General features: G+C 43.4%; 2 protein-coding genes across 4 annotated transcripts in view; one reads left to right on the forward strand and one right to left on the reverse strand.

Annotated features, from left to right (window-relative positions):
* Positions 1-10,159, forward strand: part of tmem88bl (transmembrane protein 88b-like) — a 52,271-nt gene extending 42,112 nt beyond the window's left edge. Inside the window, exon 2 of the mRNA XM_078425503.1 lies at positions 4,641-10,159. Coding sequence (XP_078281629.1) covers positions 4,641-4,913 — 273 coding nt within the window. The 3' untranslated portion in view covers positions 4,914-10,159. The remainder of the gene's footprint in view (positions 1-4,640) is intronic.
* The window catches only part of LOC144608120 (uncharacterized), a 157,172-nt gene that overhangs the window by 65,426 nt on the left and 78,961 nt on the right, over positions 1-12,785 (reverse strand). The gene's annotated exons all lie outside the window — the stretch shown is intronic.

Below are 12,785 nucleotides of genomic sequence, written 5' to 3' on the forward strand. Positions count from 1 at the left end.
AGGGGAGGGGGCGGATTCCCGCCCCCTCCCCTGACATCAGCCTGAAGAAGGGTCTTGACCCGAAACGTCACCCATTCCTTCTCTCCCGAGATGCTGAGTTACTCCAGCATTTTGAGTCAGCCCAAAAAATCGACTCTGCTTTGGGATGCGGGAGGCAGCTGGAGCACTCGGAAGACTACGCAGGGAGAACATGCAAACTCCATACTGACAGCATCTGGAATCAGGATCGATGGCAACTAAAATCTTTTTTCAGACAAGGAGACCAAAGCAACATGCAATATTCCCAGTACAGTCTGACCAAGGCCACATTGAGACATCGTCATTGCGGTGCTCAAATCCTCTCCCAATAAAGCCAGAATACTATCTATCTTCCTAAATGTTTACTGCTCCTGTAGGTAAACTCTAAGAGGCTTGTGCCCAAGGACATCATCGAGCAGCAATATCTTCAACCTGTCAGCATGTGATAATAATGCTTCTCTGATTTGTGCGCCAGAGTTGATGACCTCACATCTTTCCACATTATATACGTGGGCGGCACGGTAGCGCAGCGGTAGAGTTGCTGCTTTACAGCGAATGCAGCGCCGGAGACTCAGGTTCGATCCTGACTACGGGTGCTGCACTGTAAGGAGTTTGTACGTTCTCCCCGTGACCTGTGTGGGTTTACTCCGAGATCTTCGGTTTCCTCCCACACTCCAAAGACGTACAGGTATGTAGGTTAATTGGCTGGGTAAATGTAAAAATTGTCACTAGTGGGTGTAGGATAGTGTTAATATACGGGGATCACTGGGCGGCACGGACTTGGAGGGCCGAAAAGGCCTGTTTCCGGCTGTATATGATATGATGATATGATGATATGATGATATACCATCTGCATCGTTCTCAGTTTATCCACATCCCCTTGAGGCATTGTAACGTCGATCCTACTCACAACCCCACCTAGTTTTACATCATCACAGCAGTAAGAAATATGGGATGTGGCCCCCTTAGCCAAAGATTATATTTCCATGTTGGCTGATAATGCAAAACTCGTTTGCAAAGGGTGGATGTAGATTGAAATAGTGGCATTTCTAAGAAGGTTCATAAGGTTGATTCTTGGGATGAAAGAGTTGTTAGAACCGATGGAACAGGTTGGGCTTAAACTCAATGGCATTTAGAAGAATGAGGGATGATTTTATTAAAATATACTGTATTAGACTCTGAGAAGCCTTATCATGTATCTGTATACTGTGGATGGCTCGATTGTAATCATGTATTGTCCTTCCGCGGATTGGTTAGCACACAATAAAAGTTTTTCACTGCACCTCGGTACACGTGACAATGAGGGACAGATTGGCACTTCTGCCTCTTTTTCTTGTGTGCTATCTATGGAATCTGTAAAGCAACAACATAAGAAGAAACACAGCACCAATCTGTGAAACAGGAAGATTGTTAAAATTACAAACCAATTGAAAATTAAGAGGAAAGAACAAAGCAGGTTATTACAGACTAGTAAATGTGAAGTGAGAAATAGTAAGAATGCTAAGCTGTGCGTGAGAGTCAGTGTGAATGAGTATGTGGGAGGTAAAAAGGGGTGGGAAGGGTTGAGGAAGGGAGGGGAATAGAAGTAGGGAGTTGCTTCCAAAAAAAATAATTAATACTGACAAGCTACTGAGCAAAATACAAAGTGCTGGAGTAACTCAGTAGGTCAGGCAGCATCTGTAAAGGGCATAGATGGGCGACTTCAATCTGAAGAAGGGTTGGGGCTCAAAATGGTGCTTGTCCATTCCCTCAGCAGTTGCTGGCTGACCCCCTAAGTTACTCCAGCACTTTGCGTTTGGTCAAGATTTGCGAATGTCAGTCACGCAGTTGGTGGAACAGATACCTCACAGCGCCAGAGACCCGAGTTCGATTCTGAACTCGGGTGCTGTCTGCGTGGAGTTTGCGTGTTCGCTCCGTGACCATGTGGGTTTCCTCCGGTTGCTCCGGTTCCCTCCCAAACCCCAAAGACGCGCAGGTTTGTAGGTGGGCCTCAGGGCCTGTTTCCATTTGGTGTCTCTAAATTAAATTAACTAAAATTCTTCCATCTGCAGTTCTTTAAGTCTCCGTTGAAAAATAATTAGCTGCTTAGACATAATGTACTGACTGGCTGGTTCATGATCCACTGTTCCCATCTCTTACTTCGATGAGCACAAAATGTGTTTAAAAATGTTTGATAGAATGTCAAATATCAATCAGTAATATTCACTGGAACTGAAGATTATAGACAATAGACAATAGACAATAGACAATAGGTGCAGGAGTAGGCCATTCAGCCCTTCGAGCCAGCACCGCCATTCAATGCGATCATGGCTGATCACTATCAATCAGTACCCCGTTCCTGCCTTCTCCCCATACCCCCTCACTCCGCTATCCTTAAGAGCTCTATCCAGCTCTCTCTTGAAAGCATCCAACGAACTGGCCTCCACTGCCTTCTGAGGCAGAGAATTCCACACCTTCACCACCCTCTGACTGAAAAAGTTCTTCCTCATCTCCGTTCTAAATGGCCTACCCCTTATTCTCAAACTGTGGCCCCTTGTTCTGGACTCCCCCAACATTGGGAACATGTTATCTGCCTCTAATGTGTCCAATCCCCTAATTATCTTATATGTTTCAATAAGATCCCCCCTCATCCTTCTAAATTCCAGTGTATACAAGCCCAATCGCTCCAGCCTTTCAACATACGACAGTCCCGCCATTCCGGGAATTAATCTAGTGAACCTACGCTGCACGCCCTCCATAGCAAGAATATCCTTCCTCAAATTTGGAGACCAAAACTGCACACAGTACTCCAGGTGCGGTCTCACCAGGGCCCGGTACAACTGTAGAAGGACCTCTTTGCTCCTATACTCAACTCCTCTTGTTACGAAGGCCAAAATTCCATTGGCTTTCTTCACTGCCTGCTGAACCTGCATGCTTCCTTTCATTGACTGATGCACTAGGACACCCAGATCTCGTTGAACTCCCCCTCCTCCTAACTTGACACCATTCAGATAATAATCTGCCTTTCTATTCTTACTTCCAAAGTGAATAACCTCACACTTATCTACATTAAACTGCATCTGCCATGTATCCGCCCACTCACACAACCTGTCCAGGTCACCCTGCAGCCTTATTGCATCTTCCTCACAATTCACACTACCCCCCAACTTAGTATCATCTGCAAATTTGCTAATGGTACTTTTAATCCCTCCGTCTAAGTCATTAATGTATATCGTAAATAGCTGGGGTCCAAGCACCGAACCTTGTGGTACCCCACTGGTCACTACCTGCCATTCCGAAAGGGACCCATTTATCCCCACTCTTTGCTTTCTGTCTGTTAACCAATTTTCTATCCATGTCAGTACCCTACCCCCAATACCATGTGCCCTAATTTTGCCCACTAATCTCCTATGTGGGACCTTGTCGAAGGCTTTCTGAAAGTCGAGGTACACCACATCCACTGACTCTCCCTTGTCAATTTTCCTAGTTACATCCTCAAAAAATTCCAGTAGATTTGTCAAGCATGATTTCCCCTTCGTAAATCCATGCTGACTCGGAACGATCCCGTTACTGCTATCCAAATGCTCAGCAATTTCGTCTTTTATAATTGACTCCAGCATTTTCCCCACCACTGATGTCAGACTAACTGGTCTATAATTACCCGTTTTCTCTCTCCCTCCTTTCTTAAAAAGTGGGATAACATTTGCTATCCTCCAATCCACAGGAACTGATCCTGAATCTATAGAACATTGAAAAATGATCTCCAATGCTTCCACTATTTCTAGAGCCACCTCCTTAAGTACTCTGGGATGCAGACCATCAGGCCCTGGGGATTTATCAGCCTTCAGTCCCATCAGTCTACCCAAAACCATTTCCTGCCTAATGTGGATTTCCTTCAGTTCCTCCATCACCCTAGGTTCTCCAGCCCCTAGAACATTTGGGAGATTGTGTGTATCTTCCTCAGTGAAGACAGATCCAAAGTAACGGTTTAACTCGTCTGCCATTTCTTTGTTCCCCATAATAAATTCCCCTGCTTCTGTCTTCAAGGGACCCACATTTGCCTTGACTATTTTTTTCCTCTTCACGTACCTAAAAAAACTTTTGCTATCCTCCTTTATATTATTGGCTAGTTTACCCTCGTACCTCATCTTTTCTCCTCGTATTGCCTTTTTAGTTAACTTTTGTTGCTCTTTAAAAGAGTCCCAATCCTCTGTCTTCCCACTCTTCTTTGCTATGTTATACTTCCTCTCCTTAATTTTTATGCTGTCCCTGACTTCCCTTGTCAGCCACAGGTGTCTCTTACTCCCCTTAGAGTCTTTCCACCTCTTTGGAATAAATTGATCCTGCAACCTCTGCATTATTCCCAGGAATACCTGCCATTGCTGTTCTACCGTCTTCCCTGCTAGGGCCTCCTTCCAATCAATTTTGGCCAGCTCCCGCCTCATGCCTCTGTAATCCCCTTTGCTATACTGTAATACCGACACTTCCGATTTTCCCTTCTGCCTTTCCATTTGCAGAGTAAATTCATCATCTGCTGCAATAAAATGCTTAAAAATCCATTTGTACAACAAAGAACATACCAGTGGCATTACCATTATCTATCTATGTGAGTTGGAGTAACTTTTCTTATATTTAATCTGCAGGTTATACATTCGGACGCATACTACTGTAAAACTGTCCTTGATGATAACAGTTCGTCGGCCCTCATCATTCTTGGCTTTGTCCTCATGTCTCCGCTTATTGTGATTGCCATGGTGACCTACTGCAGTGTGGCACGCCGTCTGCGTCTCTTCTTCTGCTTTGCTCCCTACTCCCGAGCATTCTACAAAGGGATGAAGTGGACTGGGCATGACAACCCCAGCTTCTGCTGCTGCAATGGAAAGGAGTGGGACAGCAGTCTGAAGGCTTGGGTCTGACGGTGTTTTAAATGATCAGAATGTATCACGGGCTGTAACTGCTTTCAATAATAGTCTTGTGTTGTGTCCTCTGTCTCTTGCATTGTGAAGTAATTAACAGTGACATTTCAATATATATAAACTCAAACGTTATTGCTGGAAATCTGCACCAGGACTCTTTTTTTAATGAAAAAGACAGATTAATATTTTGGGGGGGATTCTTTTCTTAATTCTAGTTTATGAAATAGGAATATATTTACTCCAATTTCCTTGAATGGGATTAGTAACTTTATGCATTTTTAATTATCTTTGCTGCTTTGCCTTTCTCTATTCTATTGGATGGGTTGCACATCCATTTGCCTTTATCTGTAATAACAGAAATATAGAAAATAGGTGCAGGAGGAGGCCATTTGGCCCTTCGAGCCAGCACCGTCATTCATTGTGATCATGGCTGATCATCCACAATCAGTAACCCATGGCTGCCTTCTCCCCATATCCCTTGATTCCGCCAGCCCCTAGAGCTCGAACTAACTCTCTTTTAAATTCATCCACTGAATTGGCCTCTACTGCCTTCTGTGGCAGAGAATTCCACAAATTCACAACTCTCTGGATGAAAACAGGAATAAAGTAATGAAACCTTCCGAACTCTAGTGGTGCTACAATATCCCGTGCAGAGAGAGGGTTTGATTACAGTGTGCCGAGACTGTGTAGGCAGCTTAAAACATTCCCATGGAAAGTGTTCCAAACATAGATATTACATTTAGATATGTGTCATGTGGGTGTAACGTGCCAGCATTATCTCACAGCTAAATGTGGACAAAGGAAATTACGATGGAAATATAAAAATAAGGAGGAATGGAACATCTGAACATCATGGTCCAGTTTTCCAGCTGCCATTTCATCACACTGCATCTACACACACCATATACAGCAGCATGGGAAATGGAGCTCATCATGAGAATTAGATGCAGAGATTTTTAAGGCGGAGATTGATAGATTCTTGATTAGTACAGGTGTCAGGGGCTATGGGACGAGGCAGGAGAATGGGATTGAGAGGGAAAGATAGATGAGTCATGATTGAATGGCGGAGTAGACTTGATGGGTCGAATGGCTTTATTCTGCTCCTGGAACCTATGAAATTATGAACTTAGAAACTCTTTAGATGAAGGGGTAAAGGGAAACAAAAGCAAAAACAAGCAAAGAACTAGGTACGATAAGTAGAATACACTAAAACAATTAGTCGGAAATTCACTACCAGGTGAGCTTGCCTAATTAATAATTTCATAAGTCTATGAATATTTTGCTGTTCATTATCATTCTTTGGAAATCATTTCCGACAGCAGGAAGAGAAGGCAGATTGAAATGGGTGATCTAAAGTGAGTGAACTGTGAACAGGATAGAATGGGAGCATGGGAAAGGAAACAGGGTACAGTATGGTCCCATGTTTGAACAGAAAATAGACAATAGACAATAGGTGCAGGAGGAGGCCATTCGGCCCTTCGAGCCAGCACCGCCATTCAATGTGATCATGGCTGATCATTCTCAATCAGTACCCCGTTCCTGCCTTCTCCCCATCCCCCTACAAAATACAAACATGGGACACAGAAATGGAGGGGTGAAAGCAAAAAAATGGGGAGAGGCTATGTCACTTGAATGGCAGGCAAATAAATCATATTCCAACTCTGCTTGTTCAATAACAGGGGTATAGGGGGTTATAGAAGAAGTCCTCTTCACTTCCTAACTGACGAATATTGTGGCGATCAGAGGATGTCACATAATGCTGCACTGAATGAAAAGGACAATTTCCGTAAATGGAAAAAACAATGCCCCAGATAATCAACAAGCATGCTCATTATCCCCCAGATAATGTGGGGTTTCCAAGCACAAAGAAGGAATTCGGAATTTTGATCCCATACTATACACATTTAATTGAAAGATACAGCATGGAAACAGGCCCTTCAGCCCACCGAATCCACGCCGACCATTGATCATCATCCATTCACACCAGTTCTACATCATCCCATTTTTTGCATCCATTCCCTACACAGTAGGGGCAATTTACAGAGGCCAGTTATCTTGCAAACCCGCACATCTTTGAGATGTGACAGGACACCGGAGCACCCGGACAAAACCGATGCGGTCACAGGGAGAATGTACAAGTTCCACACAGGCAAGACCAGAGGTTAGGATTGAATCCGGGTCTTTGGTGCTGTGAAGCACGGATCTGTGATCTGCCTCCATCACAGACCCAGGCAATGCATTCCAGATACATATCACTCTCCGTGTAAAAATGTTGCCCTGCGCATCTCTTTTAAACTTTGCTCCTCCCGCCTTAAAGCTATGTCCTCTCGACTTTGACATTTTGAACCAAGGAGAAAGGTTCTGACCACCCACTCTGTCTATGCCTCTCATAGTTTTATATACTTCTATCTAGTCCCCCCTCAATCTCCGACGTTCCAGAGAAAACTATCCTAGTTTGGCCAACCTCTCCTTGCAGCTAATACCATCTAATCCAAGCATTCTGGTAAACAACTTCTACACCCTCTTCACAGCCTCCACATCCTTCTGTAATGATGTCATTAACACTGCCCGCAATACTCCAAACCTACCCTCACCAAAGTCTTATAGAGCTGCAACATAACTTCCTGACTTTTATACTCAATCACCCGACCAATGAAGGTGAGCATATCATACCTCTACTTTCTGATATTTTTCAGTAAACCTGTGCTATTAGTTTAGTTTAGTTTAGTTTAAAAGATGTAGTGCAGAAACAGGCCCTTGGCCCTCCGAGTCCACACCGATCAGCGATCCCCGCATACTTACACTATCCCACACACATTAGGGACAATTTACATTTACGCCAAGCCAATTAACCTACAAACCTGCGTGTCTTTGGAGTGTGGGAGGAAACCGAAAATCTCAGAGAAAACCCACGCAGGTCACGAGGAGAATGTACAAACTCCGTACAGACAGCACCCACAGTCGGGATCGAACCCGGGTCTCCGGCGCTGTGAGGCTGTGGCTCTACCGCTGAGCCACTGCACCGCCCATTGTATTTGTGCATATCTGTGCCACCAGTTCCAGAGACTCTTCACTGAGCCCCTTGCAAAGTATCTGCAATTGTGTGCCAAACTTCTATGCTCTCAATTACGATCCTTTGTTTCTTCTGCCCCCCCAAATTTGCTTAACAATTCTTTGCCATCCATTTCCAGCTTTATTTTTCTAGCTTCTTAATCTACATTCACATTTTCATCGTCCTAATAAGCTGGCTTCGACTCTACCCAGCACAACAATTTGTCATCCTGAATTCAGCATTCTCAGAGCTCGAAGGCATGCTTTTGTTTTGCCTTTTATAGTGCCCAGGGTTGTGCTAATGCAGCATCACAACTGAATGCATTTTTTTAATTCTGCCAGAACAGTTACTTTCACTGTTTACAAGATAGCCAAAGGGGGAAATGCTCTGGCAAGCATTTCCTGCATTTATTTTAAAGGGAAATAATCAGATACAAAGAGAATTATCCTGCCCACTATAATCTGGATTATGTGCCCACCTCAATAACAATATTAATGTTTAGAGGCATCTGACCCGCTTTTAAACCAGCAAAGGGACCAGGACAGATAGCACCATAGAGTCTTAAAGCATGGAAACAGGCCCTTCGACCCAGCTTGTCCACACACTAGTCCCACCTGCCTGTATTTAGAGACCCATATCCCTCAAAAGCTGTCCTATCCAAATACCTGTCTAAATGTTTCCTCAACTACCTCATCTGGCAGCTCGTTCCACACACGTACCACCCTTTGCGTGAAAAGGTTACTCCTCGTGTTCCTGTTAAATCTTTCCCGCTTCAACTTAAACCTCTGTCCTCTGGTCATCGATTCCCCTACTTTGGGTAAGTAGGGGAATCGAGATATCAGGACTGCACCTGCAGTTACAGGTCCCTCCACTCCTCGCCCTCCCCGCCCCTGGGTCACAGCAGGGTTACGTTCCTGAGAGCTGCTCGTAACACGAGTACTTTGCAAGTAACGTGCGGCCGAGAACCAAGTTCCCACCCAATCGAAGATGCCTGCAGCCCCACCCTAGCCAGCAGCTCCATTGTGCCCATCTCTCAAAAGCCACAATCATGTGTATGGGACATACATAAGTTGGGCTTTCACTCTCTCGATGTCTTTAATGCTCTATTTTGTACCAATGTGGAAAGGCAAAATCGTGATGAGATATAGTAATAGATTCATTTCTTGCTCTGTCTAAATTATGGCGATGTTTGCCTGTAATGTCCTTGAATATCACTATCTGATCTTTGACAACATTGTGCCATCTGCATGACGAACCCTGGGTGAGAGGGTCGCACTTTCACCTTTGGTCAGAATGTTGTGGGTTGGGTCACATTCCAGAGGACTGAGCATTAGCTTCAAAACGAGCACTTTACTGATGAGAGAGTGCCACAGTTTTTCTTTTGAATGGGGCATTAGTTTAGTTTACTTTAGTTTAGTTTAGTTTAGTTTAATGATGTTCAGTTTAGTTTATTGTCACTTGTACTGAGGTACAATGAAAAGTTTTTGTTGTGTGCTAACCAGTCGGCAGAAAGACAATACTCAACTACAGTCGGGACATCCACAGTGTACAGACACAGGATAAAGGGAATAACCTGAATCACGTTTAGTGCAAGATGAAGCCAGTATAGTCCGATCAAAGATAGTCCGAGGGTCTCCAATGAGGTAGATAGTAGTTCAGGACTGCTCTCTAGTTGTGGTAGGATGGTTCAGTTGCCTGATAACAGTTGGGAAGAAACTAGGAATATTAGCTGGGAATATTAAAATACATCTCCTCTGCTCCCCCAGGTGAATAGAATAGATTTGTTCGCACAATGCCCAGAAAACATGAAAACCCCTATTTAATGCAACAAATACTGCCGTTGTCAAAAATGTGAAATAAATACAGAAGTTGGAAATGCTCAACCGGTTAGGCAGCATCTGCGGAGAGAGAAAGAGAGCTAACGCTTCGTTAATGACCTGATTGGCCATGTGAATATACATTTTCATTTACCAATTCTTAGCAAATACAGAAATGAAAATTACATATGGTGTTTGATGCTCGTTTGGTAAAATATTATGTAAAATGCAAGATGTATTATTCAGCTGAAATATTTTTGGTATAAATATTCATTCATATGATAACCGTAACCTTTTGTTCACATCTGCTTCCAGTTTGTCAATGTTAATACAATGTTTAAAAATGCAAATTGTTAAAAACATGAATATAAAATGTAGACGGAATAAATGTAGTTGTATGCAGAAATCCAGAGAATGGCACATCCTTCACTCGAATTTGTAAGAAGATTAAACTGATTATTATTATTATTATGAAGAAGGGTCTCGACCCAAAACAAGTCTGAAGAAGGGTATCGACCCGAAACATCACCCATTCCTTCTCTCCAGAGATGCTGCAGGTCTCGCCTCCAGCATTTTGTGTCTACCTTCGATTTAAACCAGCATCTGCAGTTCTTTCCTACACATTATTATTTATTGCCAGCCATAAAAGCAATGAGTCACATATTTTCCTATTCTATGATAACTGCCATTAAAAAGGTTTTGAGTCCTTTGAACCATTAGTACAGAAAAAAATCTAATAACTGTATTGGCCATTTCAATGCCACTACATTAGAGCAATAGTCATAACATTTATCAAAGCAGAAACGTTATCATTGCTATACAAACATCTATTATTGATGATGCTATAATGTAGTAATCAACATCCTTCAATGCTGGGATGATGTTACAATGAATGCAAGTACCAGCTTTTTACAGAGACTGAGAGCTTTCAAAATTGTTCCTGTATCAACATAATTGGGACATTTGTCAGTCTTGCAGTTACAAAGGCCTTCAACAATGTCTATCAACCCCACATATTATAAAATAAAAGCTCATAGATGGCGGTGTTATTACAGTGAAACTTATCTGCATTGGAAGATAGTTTTCAGCAGATGCTGCAAAACAAAATAATAAACACAAAGTGCCAAAGTAACTCAGTGGGTCAGGCAACATCTGTGGAGGGAATGGATAGGCGACACTTCGGGTCGGGGCCCTTCTTCAGACTGATTGTGGTAAGGAGGGGGAAGAAAGCAGGAAAAGAGAGGTGGGGGTGGCACAAGGATAGTGTTATGTTCGGGGATCGCTGGTCAGCCCGGTGGTCTCAGTGGGCCGAAGGGCATGTTTCCGCTGTGTATCTCTAAACTAAACAAAAAATTGTGGCACCATTCACCCCCCCCCCCCAAACCACCATCCACCACTGACTGGATTGTGGTGTAAGCACACAAACTGCCAGCGCCTTGCCATTTATATTCTGTCATTCCTTGAATGTGCAAGTACATTGAAGGAACAAACTTTATTGGGTCCAATGTCCTCAATTTATCTTGCAGAAAACATGGGCAAAGTAAATCAATGAAAGATTTAGCCTTCATGCGACCACTGAAAAGATCTTTTTTTTGTCTCAATGTCAGTCTTCAGTGCAGGCCCAGTCAGGTTAGGAAAGCAGTTGTGACACTTACCAATTACCAACGGTGTTCAATCAGTGCAGAAAATGGAACACACTGAGTGACGTGAATAGAGGAACAGATCTCACATGGCTATTTGTTCCCTTCTCCATCACCTACGTATGAATTGGCTGTTGTCATTTATTGAGCATCTGACCTGGGGTGAATCTGACTACTTTTAGATATTTCAGGTTAGCACCAGGCATGAAGGTCTGTGAACTGCAAACTCTCCAAACAGGGCACAAAACGGATATTAAAGGGATATTAATCTGCTTTATCTTCACATAATTCCCAAAATAATATCCTGGGACTCTTTCCTGCATACATTTTGAAGACTTCTACTTATTACCTGTCAAAGGGTGGAACAGTGGCACAGAGGCAGAGTTGCTGCCTTACAGCGCCAGAGACCAGGGCTCGATCATGACTACGGGTGCTGTCTATACGGAATTTGTACGTTCTCCCTGTGACTGCATGGGTTTTCCCCGGGTGCTCTGGTTTCCTCCTACATTCCAAAGACGTGCAGATTTGTAAGTTCATTGGCTTCTGTAAATTGTTCCTAAGTGTGAAGGGTGGAACTGGTGTACAGGTGATCGCTGGTTGGCGCGGACTCGGTGGGCTGAAGGGCCTGTTTCCACGCTGTATCTCTAAAGTAAACTAAACAAAGTTTTCTTCCCATCATAGTGGTGGAGCTGTCAACATAAATTATGTGAAAAGAGGTGCAGATGGGAATAAACTGCTCTAAATCCCTCCTTCTTCATTTGGTCTACATTGAAACCCAGAGAGTTGTGAATCTGTGGAATTCTCTGCCACAGAAGGCAGTGGAGGCCAATGCACTGGATGTTTTCAAGAGAGTTGGATTTGAAAAGTTTTTCACTGAATCTCGTCACACGTGACACTATTAAAACTAAACAGAAACGGAACAGATTGAAAATGCCAAACTTGAGTAAATGGTTCTCTGCATCCAAATTAAAATGTAATAATTGAGAAATCGAATTTTCACCAGTTTTATTTTGTTATGACTTTATGAGACATTTTTAAAAGATTACTACTGCATGCTTTTAATTCAAGAAATGTGCCTTGCATTAACTATGACTTAGAAATAAACTTGGATATAACTGCGAATTCTACCGCTGAGCACGGTGGCGCAGCGGTAGAGTTGCTGCCTTACAGCGAATGCAGCGCCGGAGACTCAGGTTTGATCCTGACTACGGGCGCTGCCTGTACGGAGTTTGTACGTTCTCCCCGTGACCTGCGTGGGTTTTCTCCGAGATCTTTGGTTTCCTCCCACACTCCAAAGACGTACAGGTATGTAGGTTAATTGGCTGGGCAAATGTTTAGGTATGTAGGTTAATTGGCTGGGCAA

The sequence above is a fragment of the Rhinoraja longicauda genome, chromosome 30 (assembly GCF_053455715.1).
Source record: "Rhinoraja longicauda isolate Sanriku21f chromosome 30, sRhiLon1.1, whole genome shotgun sequence".
In the NCBI taxonomy this organism is placed as follows: Eukaryota; Metazoa; Chordata; class Chondrichthyes; order Rajiformes; family Arhynchobatidae; genus Rhinoraja; species Rhinoraja longicauda.